Source organism: Malus domestica, chromosome 15 (assembly GCF_042453785.1).
Source record: "Malus domestica chromosome 15, GDT2T_hap1".
Lineage (NCBI taxonomy): Eukaryota > Viridiplantae > Streptophyta > Magnoliopsida > Rosales > Rosaceae > Malus > Malus domestica.
This window is the reverse complement of record NC_091675.1, coordinates 42,373,242-42,400,695: the sequence shown is the minus strand read 5'-3', so window position 1 is coordinate 42,400,695 and position 27,454 is coordinate 42,373,242. Positions and strand designations below refer to the sequence as shown.

At 38.9% G+C, this 27,454-nt stretch overlaps 1 protein-coding gene, 1 long non-coding RNA gene and 1 pseudogene across 13 annotated transcripts; 2 read left to right on the top strand and 1 right to left on the bottom strand.

Annotated features, from left to right (window-relative positions):
• Positions 1-205: 205 nt before the first annotated feature.
• Positions 206-27,337, bottom strand: LOC139192411 (tricyclene synthase EBOS, chloroplastic-like; annotated as a pseudogene).
• Positions 9,958-24,223, top strand: LOC103424276 (uncharacterized). Of its 12 annotated transcripts, none has more exons than XR_011576566.1 (5): positions 9,958-10,576; positions 10,965-11,056; positions 11,383-11,599; positions 23,123-23,203; positions 23,726-24,223. XR_011576566.1 is itself a non-coding variant. In XM_029094936.2 (5 exons), the coding sequence occupies exons 1-5, from the start codon at positions 10,388-10,390 to the stop codon at positions 23,813-23,815; spliced, it is 615 nt and encodes a 204-aa protein (XP_028950769.2). In that variant the 5' UTR covers positions 9,986-10,387; the 3' UTR covers positions 23,816-24,223. The 12 variants fall into 12 exon arrangements, 5 of the variants coding, with proteins under 5 accessions (XP_028950769.2, XP_028950768.2, XP_028950770.2 ...); XR_011576564.1 differs by having other exon boundaries at positions 23,693-24,223; XR_011576567.1 differs by lacking the exon at positions 23,726-24,223 and adding an exon at positions 23,333-23,543.
• LOC139192412 (uncharacterized) lies at positions 13,129-14,200 on the top strand. The gene is made up of 3 exons (XR_011576568.1): positions 13,129-13,507; positions 13,593-13,670; positions 13,778-14,200. It is a non-coding gene; the product is annotated as an uncharacterized lncRNA (long non-coding RNA).
• Positions 27,338-27,454: the final 117 nt, after the last annotated feature.

The following is a 27,454-nucleotide window of genomic DNA, read 5'->3' as shown; positions in this document are numbered from 1 at the left end:
CCAAAAAATATTTGGAGCTTTGAAACATTAAATATTGAACATCACATGACTTTTAAATTAAATACAAACATTTTAGTCTAATAAATATTGAAAATTTGAACAAAAAACTAACATAAATTCCACTATATTAGTGCTAATAACCATCCAGCATATATATATATATATATATATATATATGTGTGTGTGTGTGGGTGTGTTATGGTCTTTAAACGGGATCGATAATCCCTGATAGGATTCAATTCTTTGCTCTTGTGTCTGGAGCTCCATGCCGCCATTACCATATTGACGAGCAGATTCCTCCGAAATACAGAGACTGCCACGCATCATGCATGAGATTGAGTTCGTAGTTTCTCCTCTCTCCACTTCTGCTTGCAGTGATAGTTTTCAACCCTCCTCTTAATAATAATAAAATTTTAACATACTGCTGAAGTACTCAGATCATTGGAAAGCCGGAAAATAAGAGATGGCCAATGCAAGAGACTGTTGATTCTCTAAGTATTCAAGTGCTTGCTTGGTGATCTTTGGGTTGAGGAGAAAATATGTATGAACTAAGAACACCACCCCTGAGACTAATATCCATGCATTGTCGATATATTCTTCAAATGTGGGTGTGTGCTTGTTATAGCACCACATTATCTCCCTTAGAAATGCTTTGCACAAATCAACCCACTGAGATATATAGAATTCAAAAGATTGCACTTAATTAATATTGGAAACTGAAGTTACAATTTAATTGGAGAATAAAATGATATTATTAATGTAGAAAGAAAATTGACTACATTGTACATATTCTCTAGTACAGTAATAGTAATAATTTGCGGCAATAAGGTGGTTAACTTTATATGTCTATATATATATATATATATATATATATGTAATGTACGTACAACTTTTGTGACATAAGGGAGGACGTTTTCTCCTTTCTTCCTTAGAGTGTCATAAACCATCTCATTCACAGTATTATACATATTAGGAAACATAGCTTCATGTAATGTGGGAGATTTTCTACAGCTTTGATATCCCATCTGAGTAGCACAAGTACGCAATGGAATTCCTTAAGTAACTATGAATTAAATGCATATTGAAAAGTAAGTGATTGTATATATTTTGTCTTTTTAATTTCTAACCTTTCAACAGCTGAAGTAAAAAACTCTAGTTCATCCAGAGTACCATAAAAAAATTTCTCTCTCGCATGAGAGTTCATCTGAGCTAGTCTCAGCCTTCTTCCCTATCTCGTCCTTCTTTACGTTCCGTCCCCTCGCCGCCCTGGCCCTCCACTGCTCCCTATTTCTCTTCTCCCCATGTCAATTATCTCCAGAAACAAACTTGCTACACCATCCCAAATTAACTCCCATAGGATTCTCCAAATCTATAGCCTTATAGTGCTCTACACTCTGCTCAGATCACTCTTACCTATTCCCAGTTCAGAACCGTCATCCAAACATCAATCTAGAGAGAAGTCACAACCTACCAAGCATTTACTTACCATATCCATCAATCACACAATAGACTTGACTGTTGGAGATCTTGCTACCAAAATCTGCATCATGTACTATACTAGAGAACATTTAACACAGTTATATAACCAAACAATCTCAGGCTCTACATGTACCATCTACTTCTATTATCTCAGCCCACCACCCATCTGGAATATCCTCAAGATCTTTTGGTCCTAGACCTATTTCCCTACTTCGAAAATGGAAATCGACACACTAGATGCAAATAATATTCTCCTTAAGCTCCAAAACAACCTTGACCTTGTTGATGCCATTGGAGGGGTGTGTATAGTGGCCTTCATCTTTGTAGACAAACCACCGAACCGTGGAGCTTCTGTCCGTCTTCTCAAGAAGGCTTGGGCACATATGGGAGAAGTTTGAGTATCAACAAAATCAGACACTACCTTTACCATTACCGGACCAGATCAAGTTACTACTAACAAGATCATAGAAGGGGGTCTATGGAATGTGGCGGGATTCTGCTGCTCTGCCCAGTTATGGCCGAAAGATCTAGCTTTTGAAGAGATCCCTTCACACCTTATAGTGTACTGGGTCCAGCTCCATGGTGTCCCTTTTGGTCAATACTCGGTGGAAAACGCAAAAACCATTGGGGAGGCTTATGGGGAGGTGTTGCAGGTGGAAGATCCTTTTCAATACCCCGATGGTGTCTGGGGTTTCCTCCGTATTTGTCTGCAACTGGACGCTAGGAAGCCCATCCCAACAGGATTTTGGCTAGCCAGAGAAGAAGAGAAGTCGTCCAGGGTTGAGTTCTATTATGAAACTCAAAGGATCCATACCCTATGTTTTACTTGTGGAAGGCTTGGGCTTATTAACTCTGGATGTCAGTTAGGCCCTGACCTTCAACCAGCGACGGGAAACAGCTATAGTAGTTAGATCTTTGTGGACCCAATCCGTCAAACCTGTGCTCTAGTGATGAACAAAACCCAGTTGCCGATTAACAGTGATGAGGGACACAGAAGATGGACAGCTAGAACTAGGGGAGCCCCTACCTCTAACACCTTTTTGAACTAGACAAGAAAGGACCATTGGAACCCCTCAAAGTGGCGGTGGAAAAGCCACATCAATTCAATCCAAGACAACCGTAACGACAGATGGTGCCTCATCCTCCAACCTGTCTACTTTGGAGGCCAAAAACGTCATATCCTCTCTGGTAAATGCGGCTGCTGAGGCCCCCAAAACCGAGTTGAACCTCCAACTATCCCCTTCTTACCCTCTGCAACAAAACTTCCTTTTTCTAAGCCATCCCACACATTATTTCCCAAGTAAGAATCCTTTCAACACCATTACCCACCCAAGGCCCACCTACCAACCAAATAACAGTCCAATATCTCTTTTATTGGAACCCCACACCGAACCCACCTTTGAAAGCTCATCATCCAACACCAGCCCAGTTTTTAAACCTAAGGATGGACCATTTTTTCCCTGGGAAAAAACCTCTCAAACTTCAATACAGCCGAGTGAGAGGAATTGTGCTTAACTCTCAGGTTCCTATTTTACCAACTACCACTCTGGGGAAACAAAAAAGGGTAACTTTCACCAACTCTGAGCTATCACTGCAACCCAAAAAAAAAAATGAAAGACTACTCTTGCTCCTTCCCTAGTTATTGAGGTGGGAAATCAATGCTCGGAGGGCACTGCTTCCAACTGTACTCAGCTCAAGGCTCGTGGGAATGGACAAAGAATCATAGGAAACTATGCCAGCTACGCAGCTCGTCGTATGGTCACACGATCTCAGCAGAGAGATCAGTTGAAGGAAGTTCAAGTTAATATGGCGAAAGAGATCACCTTCTTCAAGGAAACTTCAGAGAATGTTGTCCCTGATGAGGAAATTAGGGATCCTATCCCAATTGAAGTGGAGGTAATTAAGGAAAATGATGTGGAAGATACTGATAATCTTCCAGGCGGTGGCTGGCTGGCTTAGAACAGCCACGGGTCGTCAATGATCTACCTTGCTTGGAACTATCGAGGAATTGAGCTGGACTCGACAATTGATGCTTTACGGGAGCAAATCCGCCTAAATAAGCCCTATATTGTCTTCCTCTCGAAAACGAAAGCACGAGGTAATGGAATTGAAAGTATCAGAAGAACCATGGGATATCAATACGGGTTTTTTGTGGGAGCAATCGGCCAATCTGAGGGTCTATACCTTTGGTGGAAAGACAGTTTAGAGGTACAAATTCTCTCCTCCTTAGTTAATGCCATTAACACTTATGTTCAAGAGTTTGCTATAGGATCAGTGGTGCGTATTACCTGGATGTATAGTCCCTGCCAAGCGGAGAACAAAAGACCCTTATGGGACAGCCAGACTAGATCTTTTGCAGCTAATGGTTTTCCTTGGATGTGTGTGGGGGACTTCAATGAATTAGTTTGGTCGCATGAAAAGCGTGGAGGCAGAAAGTGGGAGATGGGTCGTCAGAAATTCTTAAAGGACTTTATGCAAAGGAAGGAGCTGGTTGACCTGGGCTTCTCGAGCCTACCTTTCACTTGGGAGCGTGATTGGGAGGATTGGGCTCTAATTGAAGTAAGGCTTGATAGGGCCCTGGCTAACAATCTTTGGATGGAATACTGGTTGAATACCAGTGTTTCCCACGGCCCCTTTATGGGTTCTGATCATAAACCTCTTATCATTAATACTTGTCCTCATTTTGTATCCTTCCCAAAACCTTTCAAATTTGAAGCCTACTGGAATACTGATCCTAATTGTGCCTCTGTAATTTCAAATGCTTGGAATGAAAATTGTCATGGTTCTTATTCTTAGCGGTGGTTGTTTAAACTTAATTGTTGTAGCAGTGCACTGACAAAGTGGAGCAACTCCAAGTTTAAAAACAACCGTAAAGAAATAAACAAAAATCTGGCAACTCTTGAAAGGATCAATGATATTCAGGATCAAGCCTATTGAATTTCAAAAAAAAAAAAAAAGAGAATCGAAAGTCAACTAGGTGAAAAGAGATGAGACCTATTGGTTGCAAAGGTCAAGAATTAAGTGGCTTAAAGACAGGGATTCAAATACAACATTCTTTCATCGCACTACAATCCAAAGAAGGCAATATAATAAAGTTATGAAGATTAAGGGGGAAGTGATAGTTGGATTGAGAATGAGGTGGATATCTGCAATCAGTTTAAAGGTCACTTTTGATCTCTATTCACTTCGGATGGTCCCAAGGATTCGTGGGAGGCTTTAAGTGGTATCCAAAAGGCCGTTACGTAAGAAATGAACTCCTCTCTTTCCTAACCCATCTCCATGACTGAGGTCAAAGAGGCTTGTATGTAGATGGGGGGCCTAAAAGCTCCAGGGTCGGACGGTTTCCAATGGTTGTTATATCATAATTTCTGGCAACACATCAATGAAATTATCAATGGAGCTACTTCAGAATTCTTTTATCATGGTCTCCTTTCCCTTCTGATGAACCACACAAACATTGTGCTTATTCCAAAAATCCCAAACCCTGAATTTGTCTCACAATTCCGTCCCATTAGCCTTTGTAACTACTCATATAAGATCCTCTCCAAAATCCTCACCAATCGAATAAAACCTATCCTCTCATCTCTTATTTCTCACCACCAGGGTGCTTTTATAACGAATCGACAAATCAAGGATAATATTCTCATAGCCCATGAAACTTTTCACTATCTGAAGAACAAGAAATCAAAGAAGAATTATGAGGTGGGGCTTAAGGTTGACATGAACAAAGCTTATGATCAAGTTGAGTGGGATTTGTTGGAAGAAGTGATGATCAAGATGGGTTTCCACAATCGGTTGATCCTCCTAATCATGTCATGTGTTTGAACAGTATCGTTCTCGATTTCTCTAAACATGAGGGATAGTGATAGTTTGAAGCCTTTTAGGGGCATTAGACAAAGGGATTCCCTATCCTCCTATCTTTTCCTATTTGTTACAAAAGCCTTGTCTTCTCGGCTAACAAAAGCATGCAATGAGAATGACATTCAGAGTTTAGCCTTATCCCAAGGTAGGCCTATCATTTCACACCTATTATTTGTTGATGACTCCCCTTTTTTCTTGAAGGCCGCCCCACACAAATTGTAGTGCTTTTATCCACATCCTCAACACATATTGTGAAACATTTGGACAAAAGATCAATTATGATAAATCCACCTTGTTCTTTTCTGCAAACACTCCTCAATTAGTTAGAGACGAGATTATGCAGTTTTAAATATGTCGAACTCCCCGGACCTGGGGAAGTATCTTGGTTTACCTACAATATAGGGCCGGTCAAAGACCGAAGCACTGACCTATGTCAAAAATCGAATTCAACAGAAAATTCAATCGTGGAAGATAAATTCTCTATCTCAAGCGGGACGTGAAGTTCTTATTAAAGTTGTGGCATATGCAGTTCCTACGTACCAAATGAATTGTTTCTTGTTTCCATTAATGCTTTGCAGGGAACTGAATGCTCTCATTACGAATTTCTGGTGGGGCTAAAATGAAGACGAGTGCCAGATCCATTTGAGGAGTTGGGAAATCATTTGCCTCCCAAAAGCGGCTGGTGGACTGGGTTTTAAAAGCTTTTTTTACTTCAATAAGGTTTTACTTGAAAAACAGTTTTGGCATCTTATTCAAGAACCGGATTCGTTTTGGGCTAAGGTTTTAAAGGGGAAGTACTTTCCTAATGTGGAGGCTATATCTACATCAAAGGGATCCCGTGCTTCGTGGGCCTAGAGTAGCCTTCTTAAGGGTCAAGCTATCATCAATCAGGGTGCTCGTTGGCAGATTGGGAATGGTGATTCTATTAACATTTGGAATGACAAATGGATCATGGATGTGGATGATGAATTACTGCATCCCTCTACCCCGGTCCCTAAATCCACCCATTTCCTGGTGAAAGATATCATTCACCCAATTTCTCGTTCGTGGGATACTAGCCAAATCAACCATTTTCTACCTCTTAATGCTATCAGAAGCATTATATTAACCTGTATTGGGGATAGGATTTCACCTTATCGTCTAATCTGACCCCATACAAAAAATGACGATTACTCGGTGAAATCCAGCTACAACTCATATTCCCCGAGTAAGGGAGTTAATTTTATGCAAAGGTAAATCACAGAGTTCTCACCAAACCGGGGATGCTTTCTGGAAGGTGATGTGGATGACTAAAACCTTGCCCAAGATTAAATTATTTATTTGGCGTGTGGCTACTAATTGCTTACCTATGATGCTTGCCCTATTCACTAAAAGGGCTGCCCAAAGCCCGTTGTGTCCTTTGTGCAAAGAGTTCCCTGAGTCGATGGAGCATGTCATTTTCCTATGCCCTTGGACTATTGGAGTTTGGTTTGCTAGCTTCCTTAACTACCGAATTGATCGATCAAGCATCACAACTTTTGATAAGTGGTTTTTCGCGCTTAAGAGGGCCACGGGCATTAATGCTGATGCCCATTCTTGGGTATACACCACGGTAGCCTTTATTTGCTAGGAGATTTGGAAAACTAGGTGTAATTGTATTTTTAATGGTTCAGTCCCTTCGCCGGAGTATACGACCAAGAAAGTTTCTCGGGATGCTGCGGAGTTTATAAAGGCAAATGCAACTCCAGAAGGATTCAGTCTTCCTTCTCCTAGATCGATAATCTCTCATCCTCAGCATTGGGAGCCCCTACCCCAATTGGAATTACCAAGGCCAACTTTGATGGTGCTTGGTCAAGTGATAATCTTCAATCTGGTTTGGGAGTTGTCTTCCGATCTTCCAACGGGGCTATCTTTACTAGCGTTTCCACTCCTTGCCTATCTTCCTCCTCTCTGCAATCTGAGGCTAAGGCAGCCCTTCTTGCTGTTTGCTCAGCGATACACAACAACTTTCTAGATGTGGCTTTTGAATCTGACTCTCTGGAGCTTATTAGCTACATAAAGGGCGATTTCAAGAAAGGCAACTAGACCATATTTCCGTTGCTTCTCCAAATTTGGAATCTTTCTTCTCATTTTCACTCAATCAACTGGAGGTGATTCCTCGTCAAGCGAATAGTGCAGCCGACTGGGTTGCTTCGCAATGTAAAAGAGGGATGTGCTCTGATGTTTGGGTCATAAGGTCCCCATCCTTTCTAGTCCATATTTTATCCAAAGATGGTCTCCCCTGCCCCCCCTTAATTATTTTGGAATGGAGACTGGAGAATCGCATATGGGACCTTAGCCCCGCTTTTGTGTCGTGCTCTATCTTCTCCTAGTCTTAGCTCTTGGGCGAGTCCTTGGTTGGCTTCTTGTTCTATTTACCTTCTATTCTCTGTTGTGTTTAGCTTTTCTCTCCTTGTATTGCTGCTTGGCTTCTAGGCTTTGCCCTTAATGAAAGGTTCCTATTTGTCCAAAAAAAAAAATCCTGAGTACCATAAACATCATAGACATCATCAATGGTGGTTACTAGAGCAACCATTTTTGTCAGCTCTTTTCTGACATGACTGTACTGAGGTTCAAAGATGATTCCAACCGACCAAAAAAAATACTTCATCAATCTGTCTCTCGTGAAGCTCAACTTTTCAGCTAAGCCCATATCCACCCTCCACCTTTTTATTTATTTATCAGAAAGTCAACTTTCTTTAAGAAAAAAAAAATAGTATAAGGTCCAAAAAGGACCGGGAAAACAACTACAGGAAAAGTAAAAGGCCCAAGAAAAATAAGTGCAGCAACCCAAGATACAACAGGAAGCCCACATAAGCTTAGGCCTGAAGGCAGTAAAAAATAGAAAATAAAAAACCCTAATCTCCAGCAGCAAACACTACACCCGCCACTGACGTCACAGCCTCAGATGAAGTCAAACTTTGGACCAAGAAAGTAGACACCAATTCAAAAGTCCCTTCATGAACCCCTGCAAATATATACAAACAAAGTATCATACAGCACTAGTACAAAAACATACTTGCACGACAAAGCAAATTACGTCGCACAAAGTATGTTTGCGCAATGGTTACAACGAAATGTCACGCAAAGGCATTTTGTGCAACGAAACTTTGCGCGACAAAGACAGTCGTCGAGCAAAACATCTTCGCACGATGAAGGAACACCTTCTTCGTGCAATGTTGGGACAAAAGCAGTAAAAGTCTTGGTTTGGCACCAAAATCTTGTGCAACGAAGGTGTGCATTCGTCACTCAAAGTCAACGACTTTGTGGTATAACATAAGATTTTGTGGTATCCATTTGTGTATATTTTAAATTGATGATCGAATTAGTTCATTGTATTCATATAGGATCAAGGAGTGTAGTTGTAAAAAAATCATCAAAATTGGAGTTAAAATAACCGTTAAATCATGATTTTTCGTTTATAATCGTTGAAAAGTTTTGTCTCATTACTTCATCTCTGAATGTTTGGTTTTTACGTATGCGATCTCAAATCATATACAAACAAGTTTGACGCTTGGATAGTTGCAATTAGTTTTGTAAAATGCATATCCCATCAAAACAATAGATTCACTAACACTTGAGAGTTTATTTATACTTCCATTAAGTATATAACATAAGATTTTGTGGTATCCACTAGTGTAAATATTTTAAATTGAAGATCAAGTTCATTCATTGTATTCATATAGGGTCAATGAGTGTAGCTGTAAAAAATCATCAAAATCGGAGTTAAAACAACTATTAAATCGTGATGTTTCGTTTATAACCATCGAAACTTTTATCTTGTTACTTGATCTCTGAATGTTTGTTTTTGCGATTTTTGGCATATGCGATCTCGAAGTATATACAAACGTGTTTGATGGTTGGATAGTTGAAACTAGTTTCGTAGAATGTGTATCCCATCAAAATAATAGATTCACTAAAAAGAGTTTATTTATACTTTCATTAAGTATAACATAAGATTTTGTGGTATCCACTAGTGTAAATATTTTAAATTGACAATTGAATTAGTTCATTGTATTCATATAGGATCAAGGAGTGTATCTGTAAAAAATCATCAAAATCGAAGTTAAAATAATCGTTAAATCATGATTTTTCGTTTATAACCGTCGAAAAGTTTTGTTCCGTTACTTCATCTCTGAATGTTTGTTTTTTGCGATTTTTGGCGTATGCAATCTCGAAGTATATACAAACAAGTTTGACGGTTGGATCGTAGAATGTGTATCAAATCAAGTTTAATAGTATATATATATTTATTAAGTAGCTTTAAATTTAGTTATTTTGTACGTATAACACTTAAGAAATTAAATGGTATGTATATTTATTAAATAGTTTTAAATGGGTCAGTGCACAAAGTATAATGGACAAGGATTGTCTTCTCTCCACTTCCGGTGCTCTCCTGTTTGTGTGATCATGGTTAAGCCACGTTAACATTTTATATTACTATTTATTTTTGTCTTATTATCTCTATAAAAAAAATAATATAAAATATTAATATGACTTAACCGTGACCACACAAAACAAGAGGACAGGAACATACGAAGTTGGAAGGCACACAATCCTTGTCCAAGTATAATAGCGCAACGCTCCAATGAGATCGTCGCACAAAGGCTAATAACGCGACGTCATAATTCTTTCCTGCTTCGCGCAAGTGGTAAAAAATAGGCGCTTATTTTGAATTTTCCCAAATAACTTGGACAAAATGGAAGAGTCCTTCCTCCTCATCCCTCTCGCTCATCTCGCCCTCTCCCTCACTCCGTCTCGCGTAGCCTTCCTCCCGACTGCACCCAGCCAGCCTCCTCCTCATCCTTCTCGAATCCTGGTTTCCCTCCTGTGCACACCCACCCACCTCCTTTTTCTGCTATGGTTACTATGAGCGGGACTTCGATTAGCGAGACCGTGGATGCGTATTCGCACCCTTCCTTGCAAAGGTCCGCCATGAATTGGCTCTCAGTGCTGTGGGAGACTCCACTCCAACCCATATGTTCGCTATCAGCGACCGGGGGTTCTGATCCTGCCCCGATGATTCCTGATGACGCTGCATCAATCGATCCCGGTCATAAAACAATTCCAAGAGTTGGACAGCCCATCGCGAATCTCCTCGGTCACAACCATCGATTTCGTACCACCGTTGCTCTCGTCATCGCCGGTATTGCTTATGCTGTTCAACTGCTATTCAACAGAGCAGATTGCTTATGCTGACCGCATCATTGTGAATAAGGTGCACTGATTTACACTGTACTACATTCAAATTGAACGATGGTGATTCTTGAAAACTCAAAATAGTGTGGCCCTTTCCTTTGGGGCATCATTATTTGTAAAGGTCGTACCCAGTGCACAAGGCTCCCGCTTTACGCAGGGTCTGGGAGAGGTGAATGTCGGCTAGCCTTACCCCCATTTATGGAGAGGTTGCTCCCAAGTCTCGAACCCGAGACCTACCGCTCATGGGCGAAGGCATCATTATTTATAAAAAAAAATAAAAAAATTGCTCACTTGAAATTGCTTCTTTGGTGCAACGAATTAAGGTTTGTAACCTGTTTTTTTTTCCTTTCATCATGTTTGTTAATAATGACTATTTTATTGAACGGAATGTATTGTCTTGGAAATAGAAAATCAATCGCATGGCCCAACTCAAGCGGACAGAGTTTGGAAAAGTTAACCTGGATTATGTTCTTGGAATTGGTGGATTTGATTTAGAGAGGTAATCTATCACACCCATTTCATTGTTGTTGGTGGGGTTTAGACAATTCTGTCCCGTAATTTTTCTTCTTAGTGGACATTACTGCAATTTCTTTAAACTAGCTTCTCCAAGATGATGCATAATGGTTCTAACTGTTCTGCACAATTTCCATGTGAAAAGAAAGACAGAGTATAAGTTTTTCATAGAAGTTCCCTGCAAATTATGCCTTTATCTTTGGGCATTAAACTAACAATATCAATTGAATTTTTGTATCTTTGTGCTTGTGTAAATATTCTTTTTAAAAGTAGGAACATTGAGGGGACTAATGAATCTATTTGTAAAAGTAGCAGATGTAAGCAGAAAGAGGAATCCACCTCAGGTGAACAGCCCATCGCGAATCTCCTCAGTAAAATCAGTGCACCTTATTCACAATTGTTGACAGATATCCAACTCAGACAGAGGAATACACATCAGGTGAACAGCAGTTGGAATACCACAGGCAAGCATTTTCATGTACAGCCTATCAAACCCTCCAAAATCTTCAAATAGCATTTCAAATTCCTGGTATGAGAATTTAAAAATTAGAAACATAATTAAAATAGCTATTGGCTGCATGCATAATCTATTTATCTTTCTTTTGCTACATGCTTGCTTGAGAGTTATCAGAGGAGGGGTTTTGCCTCGTATTTGCAATACGCCTATGTCGTAAGATACACTTTTAGGATTAATAATTGGATTAAGGCAGATTTCCAATATATAAATCATGTAACAATTGCCAACTGACGACCTCTTATCCTTTCGAACTTTCTCTCTACCTTAGCTGGTGATGTGAGAATTACTTGACACACAAATTAAACCCTCTTTTTGACAATTGTAGTATAGATGTAAGTAGGGTATCGTTCTAGGCCGGGGATTAGGAGGGATTGCTAATCTATTCTAAATTAATTTAAAAATATTAAACAAGACTCAAGGACACAAAACTAGGCTAAAAACTCTAATAACTCGAAACACACTTAGAATGACTCAAAATAATGAAAACAATCAAATTAGACACTAGAAACTGAAATGGACGGAAATTGAATTAAAAGACTAACAACAATGAAAACTAACTAAATAATATAATTTAATAATGGGGGGGTTTGGTTTTGACGAGAAGTAAATTAAACTTAAATAAATTACAGAATTGACAAAAGCATGAAATTAAGGTGAAAGGATAGGTGACGGACTAGCTAGAGGGTTTTTCTCCACACATGACACATATGCAACCTAAATTGATTTTCAGTTGTTCTTTCAATAAATTGTGAATGACAATGTTCCAAGTTAATTAGATCCGCTTAAATTAACTCTTAGATTTCCCTAGATTCATTGGATTGAATGGAATACGCATTACAACCAAATTATTCCTCATCAAAGTCCCTAACTATGGAATACGCATGATAGAGACATTCAACAAAGATCATTAAGTTCAACGGAAATCATAAACATTGACTAGGCATTCATAACTATGGAATACGCATGTTAATCCAGCCTAGAATTCACTTAACACGATTGTGGATTACAACCTTCACTACTTGTGAATATAAGTTCACACTACTACAAAATGGACTTATTGTGTCGCTGGGTGGTGTCGCTTTAATATAATATAATGGCGGATAAGACATTTGCGACACTTAGTGAAAATGATGTCGGATTTACTGTCGCTTATAAGCGTCACAAAATGTCTATGTCGCTTTTAACCGACGTAAGCATTTAATGTCGCTTTTAACCGACATAACTTTTAATAATTTTAAATAATACTGTCGCTTTTAAGCGACGTAAAGTACTGGTATCGCTTATAAGCGACACTAATTATTGTTTTTAATTATTTTAAATCTGGCGTCGGTTTTGGTGTCGCTTTTATGCGATGGCATTGGTCAAATAATTTGAAATACACTAGGCGGGAACTATTTTTAATTTGATGGTTGCTGAAATGCCCTTAAAAACTATGTCAGCTAACTTAATGGGCTATGAAAGTTGTCAGTAATAGTGTCAGACTAGACAATAACCCATTCCCTCCCTCACCGTCTCTACTCTTGCTTTCCTCTAAACCTAAAAAACCCTTCTCTCTCTAAAAGCCTCATCCTTTCTCTGTTTTGCACAGAAACCACCAAGGCACCATAACAACGGATACCAGCCTTTGGACCCGAGAGCTAATGGAAGCAAGCTTCAACACTTGTACATGAAGCCAGCTCTCATCCCTCTCGTCCTCCCTCTACCATCGACCGGAGCACCACCATCAGCATGCCATTGCATTTTCAGTGAGCACCACAACCACCTCGGCTCTCCACCCTCTTTTCTCGTACCACCTCTCATTCTCTCTCTCTCTTGGCGTGCTCGCTGCACAAGATCCCCGACGAGTTGCCATGGATTCTAGCGAGACTTCCGTCGAGTTCGCTAGTGGTGACACTCGAACTCACTTGGAATCGATCCTAGGTACTAAATATCTTCATGCATGTGGTTTTTTTTAGCTAGAAATCACTAAGATTGGACATGCATGCTTACTGTTTCCCATTTCCAGAAGCTGCCGAACCTCACCAAGCTCCATTCGTCGAATCTGAGGCGGATTCGACATCTGCTCCTCCAAATTTGATTTTGGGTATGACTCTAAACCTTTTTTTGAGACTTAAATCTGTGTTTTTTTACTTGGAAATGCATCGAAATCGAACTCGGGAACCCTTAACTGATTTTTGGGTTTTTCTCCAGTTTCCGGCAGGAAACTCCGCCCTTGCAGGCCGTTTTCCGGCCAGTTCCTGCCACCTTGAAACCGTCTGGTATACTTATGTTTCTCTTGTCCCAACTTCTAATTCATATAGTTTCGGCTCAAAATTGTCTATTCTGGTGTTCTGGGTAAGCTTCTAAGCTTTTAGTAGGGAAGATTACTGAAAATGAGAGAGATTTTAACGATTAAGCCTGCATGTATTGGCGTTATTATTCCCAGAAAACCAGCAGGGAAATCCAGCGAAGTGAATAACACCACGCACCAAACCACTCCAGACCAAAATTCAAGTTCGATCGCATCTCAGTTCCCAACAATTCAAATCTGAGACAGATTTGTTTTATTTTTTTAATATTGATAGGTTGTAGCGTCGCTTTTGATCGACAGTATATTGATTATTTTATTTATCAGATTGTCATTACTTAGTGTCGCATGTAACCGACGTGATGCGTGATGTCGCTTTTAACCGACGTTACTATCCTTTTTATTTTATATTACTTTACTTCCTTGTGGCGGATTAAAGGAATTAAGCGACATTAATACCTTTTTGTGACGGTAGTATCAGTGGCGGTTTTCCAATCCGACATTACATTATTTAATGTCGGATTTTTAACAAAAATCCGACAATAATTGGGGTTTCTTGTCGGTTTTATACCGTCAGTGATAATCATTTTTGTAGTAGTGTCATAACGATTAGGTGAAACTCCTTTATATTCTAGCATCAAATTCATGCATGAAAATTAAGCGTGCACTCTCAACCAACATACACAAATTAGTTATCAATCAAGCAGTTAAGCAAATTAAATCACAACTCAGAAATCACAACTGAAGGTAATCAATTCATATTACAAATATATTCATGGCTTTGAATTAACCTCTAGCCAAAATAAATTTAGTTACACATTATTTTCAAATTAAACCAAAAGTAAAACATGGGTTTGAGAAGATAAAACCAAGAAAAATGGAGTGAAACTTTGCTCTCTGTGTTGCTCCCGTCAGTTTCTCCTTGCCTTTTCTCACTCTAAGCCCCTTTGCCTCTGACCTCTCCTCTCCTTCAATGGTGGCGGCACAAGGTGGTTATGGTGGTTGAATGGTTGGTTATATGGAGGAATGGATGGGGAAGGTTTAGATATGTAAGGAGAGGCAAGGGAAGGCTTGGAGAATGGTTAATTTCTGGATGATTTGAATGAGGTTGCTGCCATGGTATTTATAGAAAAAGGATGGACTTGTTTAATACAAAATTCTTGTGGAATTGAGTAGGTGAGCAAGGCAAAGAGTGGGAATTGTTGGTGGGTTAGGTATTGAGTCATCCATTCACATGTCATGGTGAGTTAATCATTGCATCATCCACTCACATGTCATGGTGATTTAAGCATTGCATCATCACTCAAATTTCTGGTGAAAGTGAATCAATGCCCACGGCATTGAAGAATTTCTTGGTTTTGAGTGAAGTTTTGGTCAATCCTTCTAGAAATTTATCCCTTCTTGCAACTTGTATTTGTTTCACCAGATTTTTAGCATGTTCATAGCCTCTTTTGTCTTCAAATTCGTCCATCCTCATGCCTCCATGCTTGCACAATCCAATCTTGGCCCAAAAATGCTCTAGAATGTTCCAAATTGCTTCTTTTTGCATATTTTGACACTAAAACCTGAAATTGCACGAAAATAACTTTAAACACTATAATTATCATAGTTTAGCTAATTAAAAGCAAGAAAACAAGCTAACTAAATCGTATAAATATGCTCCTATCAATTTCCCCCACACTTAGCTTTTGCTAGTCCTCGAGCAAAACAAAGAAAACAAGAACAAGAAGTAACAAGAAAAACATTAGCTTCCCCCTATGTGACCCTCATAGAATTTCATTCGAGAACACAAATCAACAAGAACCATAGCTGGCACCAAACAAGCTAATCCAAGTTCATCTTCCTTATTCAAATATTAGCAGTAATCTTTGAATCATCCTTGAAGTGTAATGTGTGAGATAGCCATGCTAATGCAATTTCAAAATTTTTATATTTTTAAAATCATCATATGCAAACTAGCAACCTTCTCACGGGATATACACTCAATCACACATGTGTTTAGTTTAAATGTGTTTCGCTCAAAGAATCAAATGTGAAAGTTCTACCATAAGCTTGCATAAAGATCACTTCTCCACAATCATAATTGCAAAACTTAAATCAAGAGGACTTTTATTGGATGTAATGAGGTTTAGGGAGAGGGTTATTGAAATGAAAGAATAGGTAAATACAAGTTCCAAGCTACATTGCAAGCAATTCTTTTCTTTAGATTTATAAGAACTCAACCTTTCCAACGATTCTTTTAGCACATCCAACCACACCCTTAAACTGAAACTTGAACAACTTTTTATTTTCTTTGTGTACAATCTTTCTTTTTCTATTTCTTTTCTTCTCTTTTCTCTCTTTTTTTTTTTTTTTTTTTTTTTTTTTTTTTAAATACAAACATGAAATACCCCCACACTTATTCTTTTGCCAAACACCTTCAAAGTACTTCACAAACGTTTCTCATAAGATAATCTCTCATTGCTTGCTTGGAAAGGGTAAGGAAAAAATGTTTCAGGTATAAGGGTAGACATATCTGGTGATAAGAAATAAAAGGCTCAACAAATACGGCTCAAATTGGCAATCTAATGATATCATTTTTCTTTGGGAAACATGGTTATTTGGGCCATAGTGGTAAACCTAATGCCTCTATCATTTCCAAGTTCATGCAATCAATGACAAACATTTCGAAAGATCGTTACGCAAGTTCTAGAGATGTATCTCACATAAGTTCATCACACATGAAAGAATAGAAGTGTATGAAAAATGCACACACTTTCAATCGGCTCAAAAACTCACATAGGATGTATATGGTCACTAAATTCACATATGAAGCTTTAAGTCATGCTTTAGTTTCACATCAACAAGGCTATGTGCATTTGGTTTTTTCAAAGATGGTCAAACATGTACAAAACTAACAAGAGAATTAGGAATTTCACAAAACACATGTTAACTAAGTTCTTGATGATCATGGTTCAAATTTGATCCAATTATATCATTGGGTCGGGAAACTAACAAAAATCTAATTCAAAACAATAAGGGAAACAAGACCATATTTTTGGATTTTTAAATTTTCCGATTTTTTTTTTTTTTAAAAGAAAACAACACTAATTAAGAAAACAAAAAGCAACAATACAGAAACAAATGAAATTCTAGAGACCCCCACACTTAAACTGGACATTGTCCCCAATGTCAGAAAACACTATAATGCAAATAAAAATGAAATAAATAAATAATAAGAAACAAAATAAAGCAATTGGACTGAAAACTTCCCTAGTTTGCAGTAAAATCAAGCGATGACCCCCCCAAGCTAAAATTCTGCAATCAACTTCAAGGGTGGAAATAACCAAAAATTCTTGCAAAGAAAAGAAATAATTCAGTTAAGTAACGCAAGAAAATGTAAAAAAAAATTGCAAACGAAAAATTGAAAATCACGATAAAAGACAATGAATAGAACTTAATAAGTGATCATTGGTCGTGCTTGTTGACTTTCCACAGCTTTCCTCTTGAACGGGGTGATACTTAGCTTTTTACTTGCAAGTGATGATTTGATGATATTGTACGGCGAAGCTTTGCTCTTTGGTGATGTTGCAGTTCCTTATTTGTTCTCCAAGCAGATGTGGCAGCTTCTCTAGTTCTTCATCTCAGACTCCTTCTGCTGGGATGATTGTGCAGGCTCAATTCCTTATTTGTTCTCCAAGCAGATGTGGCAGCTTCTCTAGTTCTTCAACTCAGACTCCTTATGCTGGGTTGATTGTGCAAGCTGCATTCTTCTCTGCTTGTTTCTTCTGCACGTTGTCTCCACATGCTGCTGGTATCATTTTCGCTTGCCTTATCTGTTCTTCAGGTAGATGTGGCAGCTTCTTTGGAAGTACATCAGCAGTGGAAGACGAGTACTCGAGAGCAATTTCTCCATGTCCTGCAGGTTAGAACAAAGACAAGGAAAAGGACATGGAAAATGCATGATATGAGATACTCTTGCTTTCAACCTTCATGATATGAAATACTTTTGCTTTGGATAGGTTGTTTGCAGAGGTACCCCAAGGAATAAGGAAAACTGAGTGACTCGAGAGGGTGTGTTGGAAATACATTCTCGGAGATGAAGAAGTGCTGAGAGGGTGTGCCTTTGCTGTGGAAGGCGAAGGTAGATACTTATAGGACTTTTCTTCACAACCGGAACTATTCCCTCTCTCATTGTCGGCAGCCGGTGGATGGATGAATAGTACAAATTACGCGCTTTCTGACAAAGCTGCCCGTAATTTCCGCAAAGCTGCCAGTTGCATGTGACGAGTGACGACACGTCTGGACAAATTGATCTTTTGAAATCCGGGGTTCGGCTCGTGGTTTCTGAGCAAGCCCAGCCTTTAAGAAATGAAACGCCTCTTTTGAGAAAAGAATCCGGCTTTTGAGAAAGGAGCCCCGACTCTTCGATTTGCGAGAGGACGCCTCATTTTCTGAGGAGCGCCTCTTTGATTTCTTCTTTTTATAGAGGCGTTAATTTTGTTCCACAACACACTTGAGCTCTCTCCTGTAAACACTCCCTTCTTGCACTTCCAAAATCTTAATCTGTCCGATCTCTTCTTTCTTTACCATTCTGAAAAATGTCTGGCCCTTCCGATCGTCGTTTTGACTTGAACATTGGTGAAGAGGCAGCTCCGCCTTCACCAGACAACATATGGCGCCCATCCTTCATATCCCCTACCGGTCCCCTTACCGTGGGGGATTCGGTGATGAAAAATGAAATGACAGCTGCGGTGGTGGCCCGGAACCTTGTCACCCCCAGAGATAACAGACTGCTCGCTAGACGGTCTGATGAATTGGCGGTTAAGGAGTCTCTAGCTCTTAGCGTGCAGTGTGCGGGTTCTGTGTCCAACATGGCCCAACGCCTATTTGCTCGAACCCGTCACGTTGAATCGTTGGTGGCTGAAATACAGAGTCTCAAATAGGAGATTAGAGGACTCAAGCATGAAAATAAACAATTGCACAAGCTTGCACACAATTATGCCACAAACATGAAGAGGAAAATTGACCAGCTGCAGGAAAATGATGGTCAGATTTTACTTGATCACCGGAGGTTTGTGGGTTTGTTTCAACCGCATCTGCCTTCGTCTTCTGGGGCGGCACCGCGTAGTGAAGCTCCAACTGATCAACCTCCGATACCTCCTCCTTCCATGGCCCCGCCGACTGCTGAAGCTCCGCCGACTACTGAAGCACCACCTGACCAATGAATGCTATTAGTTTACACATCATTGTAAAATATTTTTACTTTTATGTTTTTTTTTTTAATTTTATTTTATTTTATTTTTTTCTTTTTTTTTAAATCAATGTAAAATATGTAAATCAATGTAAAAAGACTTTGTTTAACCTTCCCCCACACTTAAACTAAATAACACAAACTCACAGAAATCAACCAAATAACACAACTAACTGAACAAAACAAAATGAAAGCAGTAAAGATAAGGGTGTAAGAATGCAAATCTGATTTGGTTAGCGATTCCAAAGTCTCCCTTCGTTGAATTCTTGGGTTGCCTCCCAAGAAGCGCTTGATTTAACGTCTTTAGCCGGACGAATCTTTCCTTTAAATTCCCCTCGGCTCCAAAGCATGGAATTTATCTTTTAATGGGAGGTGATACTTGAAATGATTCGGCAATGGTTTAAATTCAAGAGTGGGTGCCTGAATCATCAAAATCAGAAACATGTTAGTATAAATTAAAATTAAAATTGGAGAAGATGGCTTACTTTCTTTTTCCGACACAAACTCAATGACAAACACCACATCTTTGAACATTTCCGGGACTTTGAACTTGGCCAGGTTTACTATGATGGTTGTGGCTTGTCCCGTGTTATCAAACTCAACTGCTTTGGGCTTGATTGTCTCATGCACAGCCTCTTGGATGTATTCTTGATATGCTTCAACCACTTCATTTTCTTGAATCTCTTTTCTTGGTGTGCAAGGTTCTTTGAACGTTTCAATACCATCGGGAACTTGTTTTGGTGCACCAAGAATTGGGATATCACTTTGCACCTTTGGAAGAGCTTCCACAATGTCTTTTTCACTCTCTTTGATATTTGGAATAAAAAACCTACAAGGAAAAAGGACATTTGGTGGAATAATGTTAGAATGAAGTGGATTTAGAACTTCCTCACCTGAGTTGGATGACATAGGGATTTGAGGAGCTTGCAGCAAGAATTCTTCTAAACTGCCCAGGTCGTCCTCCTCCTCTTCTGCTTGCAGCAGCAATTTATCCATGTTCGGGCTGTGTTTGGATGGTTCTGGGACAGCTTCATCCTTCATGTCACCTTCCAAAGTGATAGCATCGTGGATTTCAAAATCTTCCTTCGAATTTTCAACAGTTGAGCTGGAGAGTTCACTTTGCTCTTGAATTTGTACCATGAATTCCATAATCTCTCCCATTTGACTCATCAATTTATCCAACTTCTTGTCTTGATTTTGTTGGTCCTGCGTCAAAGAGGTTAGTACTTGAAGAATTTGATCACTATCCATGGACATACTTGAATTTGATTGGAATTGTTGTGGGGTATGCGGTGGTGGCTGCATCGGCGTTAAATAAAACTCCTCAGATTGCTGCCAATATCCATCTTGTTGAGCCTCCTTGGCTTGATTTTGTGAGCCCTGCACCAAAGAATTTAATTCATCAAAAATTTGATTGTAATCTATTGACGAACCTGAGTTTGATTGAGCATATTGCATAGGTTTTGAATAGAACTCCTCCTCTTGCTGCCAATATCCATCTTGTTGGAATTGTTGAGGTTCCCCCCACATATAATTTGAATGATCCCTCCAAGCCGAATTGTAAGCGTTGGAAAACATGTTGTTGCTTGGTTGATCATAGCCTTGATAACCCCAAGCATCTTCGTTCACAGTGAATTGAGGATGTTGATATCCTTGCCCATAGGGCACATCAAATGTAGGGACACTTGGCATTGTGGTCCGTTCGGCATTATGAGTCAATTGAGCAGTGAGCTGTGCCAATTGAGCTTGAATGGTCGCAAGTGCCATGTCTTGCTCCATTTGTACCTAAAATCAAAGAAAGAAAAATAAATCAAATATCAAAAGTAAAATACACAAACACCAATATAAACATAAACAAAAACAAAAATAAAGGGATTAGCAAAGTTGCTAATCCCCGGCAACGGCACCAAAATTTGATGTGAGAATTACTTGACACACAAATTAAACCCTCTTTTTGACAATTGTAGTATAGATATAAGTAGGGTATCGTTCTAGGCCGGGGATTAGGAGGGATTGCTAATCTATTCTAAATTAATTTAAAAATATTAAACAAGACTCAAGGACACAAAACTAGGCTAAAAACTCTAATAACTCGAAACACACTTAGAATGACTCAAAATAATGAAAACAATCAAATTAGACACTAGAAACTGAAATGGACGGAAATTGAATTAAAAGACTAACAACAATGAAAACTAACTAAATAATATAATTTAATAATGGGGGGGTTTGGTTTTGACGAGAAGTAAATTAAACTTAAATAAATTACAGAATTGACAAAAGCATGAAATTAAGGTGAAAGGATAGGTGACGGACTAGCTAGAGGGTTTTTCTCCACACATGACACATATGCAACCTAAATTGATTTTCAGTTGTTCTTTCAATAAATTGTGAATGACAATGTTCCAAGTTAATTAGATCCACTTAAATTAACTCTTAGATTTCCCTAGATTCATTGGATTGAATGGAATACGCATTACAACCAAATTATTCCTCATCAAAGTCCCTAACTATGGAATACGCATGATAGAGACATTCAACAAAGATCATTAAGTTCAACGGAAATCATAAACATTGACTAGGCATTCATAACTATGGAATACGCATGTTAATCCAGCCTAGAATTCACTTAACACGATTGTGGATTACAACCTTCACTACTTGTGAATATAAGTTCATAACGATTAGGTGAAACTCCCTTATATTCTAGCATCAAATTCATGCATGAAAATTAAGCGTGCACTCTCAACCAACATACACAAATTAGTTATCAATCAAGCAGTTAAGCAAATTAAATCACAACTCAGAAATCACAACTGAAGGTAATCAATTCATATTACAAATATATTCATGGCTTTGAATTAACCTCTAGCCAAAATAAATTTAGTTACACATTATTTTCAAATTAAACCAAAAGTAAAACATGAGTTTGAGAAGATAAAACCAAGAAAAATGGAGTGAAACTTTGCTCTCTGTGTTGCTCCCGTCAGTTTCTCCTTGCCTTTTCTCACTCTAAGCCCCTTTGCCTCTGACCTCTCCTCTCCTTCAATGGTGGCGGCACAAGGTGGTTATGGTGGTTGAATGGTTGGTTATATGGAGGAATGGATGGGGAAGGTTTAGATATGTAAGGAGAGGCAAGGGAAGGCTTGGAGAATGGTTAATTTCTGGATGATTTGAATGAGGTTGCTGCCATGGTATTTATAGGAAAAGGATGGACTTGTTTAACACAAAATTCTGGTGGAATTGAGTAGGTGAGCAAGGCAAAGAGTGGGAATTGTTGGTGGGTTAGGTATTGAGTCATCCATTCACATGTCATGGTGAGTTAAGCGTTGCATCATCCACTCACATGTTATGGTGATTTAAGCATTGCATCATCACTCAAATTTCTGGTGAAAGTGAATCAATGCCCACGGCATTGAAGAATTTCTTGGTTTTGAGTGAAGTTTTGGTCAATCCTTCTAGAAATTTATCCCTTCTTGCAACTTGTATTTGTTTCACCAGATTTTTAGCATGTTCATAGCCTCTTTTGTCTTCAAATTCGTCCATCATCATGCCTCCATGCTTGCACAATCCAATCTTGGCCCAAAAATGCTCTAGAATGTTCCAAATTGCTTCTTTTTGCATATTTTGACACTAAAACCTGAAATTGCACGAAAATAACTTTAAACACTATAATTATCATAGTTTAGCTAATTAAAAGCAAGAAAACAAGCTAACTAAGTCGTATAAATATGCTCCTATCAGCTGGCTAGCTATGAACTTGATGATATTATCATGATGTCAATCAATTTAATCATTGAATTACTGCTTTTATTTCAAATGGTAGCTACAAGCCAACCATATCTTCCATGTACTTAAGCTTTCAATTTGCTTTGAGAACTATTAAATGTAATGAACTTTGGTATTGCCTTTGTTCCCTTAATCTGTATATTGCCTTTGTTTCCTATATCTTCTCTGCAACCTATTGGAGTCCAAGGGAGAAATGGTTCATTTCTTACGTTTTATCACATTGCAGCTCATATTTAGAACAAAGAGGGTGTGCTTTACCACAAGGATATTTGTCTTGCAAAGTAATACTTTGCCATCCAAAATTTTGGTAAGTCCTGGAGTCCTCTCATGTTTTCAATTGCTGTAATTTATTATTACTTGCTCTTCTCTGGGTTGTATTTCCCTCCAAATTGCTAGTGCTTTGCTTTCTCATGTTTCTTGCTTCGAACATTACTAGTGAACGACGACTGATTCCTGAATATTTCTTCAACTATCAAGAGGGGCGCTTGAGAGGGTTTGACATGTAGGTGTAGATATATGTTGTTGAGAGGTATTGACGTTTAAAGCCATGCATTGCAAATGGTTTTTAAGAAGGAATTTTAGGATGGTGCACTGTATTCGAATCTAATTACTTTTCATGCTAATAACATTTCTTACTTTTCTGTGCATCTAGTATTGTTTCTACCTTTGCAATACTGCTTTATATATATGTGAACAAATGCAAGAAAGGATTTTATATTACTTTGGCTACTAATTGATTAGTTTCAAATGCAAGAAAGGATTAGTTTCTAATGTTATATTTTTATGGTTCAAAAAGTGTATAGATGTCATAGTTGATCACTCGTTGTAGGAGTGTGACCAATGCGCCTCCCGTATTATCAGCACCTACTGCTTCAGCCGTGAGTGCTACATTGATTGGGGAGCCTACACCCCTTATTAAGGCTACTCTTATGGCATCCCAGGTGCTCGCATCATCGACGTCATTAGTGTCGGTTCAGTCGCTCAATGCATGGCGACCACAGGACAAGTCATAGCCCTGACGAAGGAAGTGGCAATCCTAAAATGTCAGCTTGTAGCCTAACAAGCAGCTTGGGAGGCCAAACCAACAGCCTGAGAAACCAAGATTGCAGCCCAGTTTTCGGCCCAGAATAAGAAGATGAGTATGATCTTACGGGCCTTACAGATGTCCGGCCTTCAAATCCCGATGCCAGCACCTAATCTTGCTCCACCTTTGACCTCCTAGCCACTTTGCCCAGTCGATACCCAGTAGCCTGATGCATCAAGCCTAGAAGACTACTTCTTGTAGTTTTTTCTTTTATGTTCAAACATCTTGTTGTTTATAATTTAATTACAATATTTATTAAAAATTAAATAAAAAATATTTTTGCCAAAAAAAAATAAAACAAGGGTTTGCACGACGAAGAAGCAACCTGCGTCGTCTTTGCGCGACACATGTCTCTACGTTGTGCAAAACTGCTTTGCGTGACGTATGTCCTTGCGTGGCGCAAAGTAGGGGTGGGCACGGTTTGGTGCGATTTTGAAGCCAAAACCGAAATGAAACCAAACTGTTTGGTTCGGTTCGGTGCGGTTTCAAACGATTTCGGTTTGGTTTTTAAGAAAAAAATGTACAATTTGCAATTTAACATATTAATAAGCATTTCCCAGTAGCAATAAGAAAAAGACATTTGTTATATAAACAATTAGCATGTTGCATGCAGTTGTGATGTTAAAACATGTTTGTGCAACAAAAGGGTGTCCCGTACAAGGTATAACATAATACAAATTGAATAACTTTGAATTCATTAAACGTGAGCAAAATTTTCATACTAGAATATGTGATATCATGCTTCAAATGAGTGGACTTCATTAGATCATTGTTTGACTCTTGATAACAAGATTAGTCCAGCCTTGTACATATGTGTGTGTGTGTGATGGTATAAAATAACAAAGGTCCTTTAACTTAATGAACAAAAGAAAGTGATGAATGATGATATTCTAGTGTGGTTGAGTCCATACTAAGTGCATGGATTTTAACAAACAACCAATTAAAACATGAAATTTAATATGAACATTTAATTAAATGTTTATTAATATTTGCGGTGCGGTTCAGTTTCGGTGCGGTTTTCAAAAGTCAAAACCGAAACCAAACCGTTTTCTATGTTGCAGTTCGATTTCAAAACCAAAACCGTTCCAAAATCGCAAAACCAAACCGTTTGGTGCGGTTCGATTTGGTTCGTGTTTCGGTTTCGGTTTTCGGTTCTAAGTGCCCACCCCTAGCGCAAAGTGCCTTTACGCAACAGATAACCTACGTTGCACAAAGGAGTTTTGCTTGACGTAGGGACATACAACGCGCAAAGACACTTTGCGCGATGTGGGTTGCTTCTTCGTCACACAAACCCTGCTTTCACTGCCTTGGCGAGACAGTTGGCGTGCGACGAAGGTTTCGTTGGGCTAATTTTCAGGCAATGTTTTTTTATTTTGCACAACGAAGGTACCTACGTTGCACAAACTGTTTTTTGGTAGAGGGTGAGGCTAAGGGGGTATGTAAAATACCCAACACTTGGCCTCAATGGGGATCCAGCATAGGTATGCTGGTTGGGGGATGGGAAATGAAGGTGGGTAGTAGATTTGGGATCCTTTTCCTGATCGGAGCCCGCCTATTTGAGTACATGGTGGGATGGGGATGTAGTATCACAGCTAAAGAGAAGGGAGGATAGAAAGTTAAAATATAGAAAACAGTAAAATTAGGCAAAAGATGGCGAATAAGGGGCATGAAGCCCAGATCTGAGACAAGCTTAGGGGATAGTTGAGAACCTAGCTCAGGGAAAATAGAGATAAACTCAAAGAGAACCGGGAATAAAACGAACGAATGAGACTGGAAGGAAGAGAGGAAGAGATGGATGCAAGGAGGGGGATGGAGCAGAGAAGGTAAGAAGGGAGGAAAAGAAGAAAAAGGCAGAGGAGGGAAGGAGAGAAAGAGAGGAGGAGGGAAGAAGGAGATTGGAAAGAGGAGGAAGATGGCGGGTTGCGCTTACCTGAGCAAGAGCAAGGGGTGGTGGCTGAGAATTGAAGCCAGAGAAGAAGCTCTAGATCGGGGTTTCTAGAGAGAGAAACTAGGAGAGAGAGGGAGAGAGTGAGAGAGAGAAAACGCGTCGCTAAACGCAATATTAATGAAGCAAACACTGATTGAATTAGGATAATGCTTATGCTCGTAAATATATAATTACCTTGATGGTTTAAAACATATATGCAGTTGTAATATGAGTGCTGTGTTTAATTCTCTCTTCCCAAATGTGTATTGCATGTATAAGGGGAAAAAAGTTACCTTGATACTTCTTGAAGATCCCTTTGGAGTGTGCATTGCACCCTCTTAAAATCTCGCTTGGCAATTTCAAGTAGCGCCTGATTTACATCCGGCATCTTTCTGTATGCCTCAATATACTATCTAGCTTCTAACCTTTGCATTCTATGGTGCAGTGGAAGTTCCAGTGCATGACTCACTTGTTCTGCTAGTCCATTGGTAACACTAGGTGCACTGAGGTTCTTGAGATAATTGGTTGAGAATGCAAGGCCCTCATCCAAGAGGTTCTCTCCTTCGAAAGCAAAATATGAAGCTTCATACAGACTCAACATTCCTTTTACATCCTTGCAAAGCCATGCCTTGAAACTTCCATTATCGTCCATGAAGGTCCTGAATACATCTAACTTGCATACAAGTTATGACTAGAAGTACATTTGAAAGTTCTGTGTCTAATGTCTTTATTTGTAGATTATCTATTGTTTATAACAATAAATAACAAAAAATTCACGTATTACATACCTTGGGAGACCTCAAACCCATGTTGTCTATGGAGCCTGAAGCTAAAAGCAGTGAGGTGGAGACTCTGGTACGTTCCTTGGCCATCAATGTTGTTCAATATTTTTTTTAAGGGCTCTTCTTATGTCATTTTCAACGTAATATCTTAAACCCAACCGTTGGAATCATCAATGAACTCAAGTGTAGTCAGCGTGTTGATATCATTATTATCATCATCAATGTAATCATTCATATGCTTCACTTTCTCCTCTAGGAACTTCAGCGCATCTTCGTATACTTTGTCCTACAAAAGTAGTTGTGTAAGTAATACATCTTGATAAAAACTTGTATCATATATATTTGTATTCCAAAGTCAATCTAATGGCCTACGACTAATTACTTTGATACTCTATTCAATTTAACTATATTCATGTGCAATTCTACACGTATACTCAAAATGCCTCATTGCAATTATTGTAGACCCATTAAGCATAAAACAAAATTTAACGGCTGGAGGATTGTGATCAATCTTCAAGGACTGCACAAAAAGCGCAAATGAACACCTAAGAGAAACAAATGTTGTCCTAACTAAAATCATATAAAATCGTAACTCCATATGCTTGGCATGTAGGCGCCAGGGCATCGAAGAGGCGTGTTATTATGCATCACTGAAGCTACTAGAATTGTATATGCTTGTGAATTATTTGATATCTATAAAAAGATTGGACCTATATATAGGCAGTGATACCGCGTATATATGCTACTACAGGTTCCATGCATCTT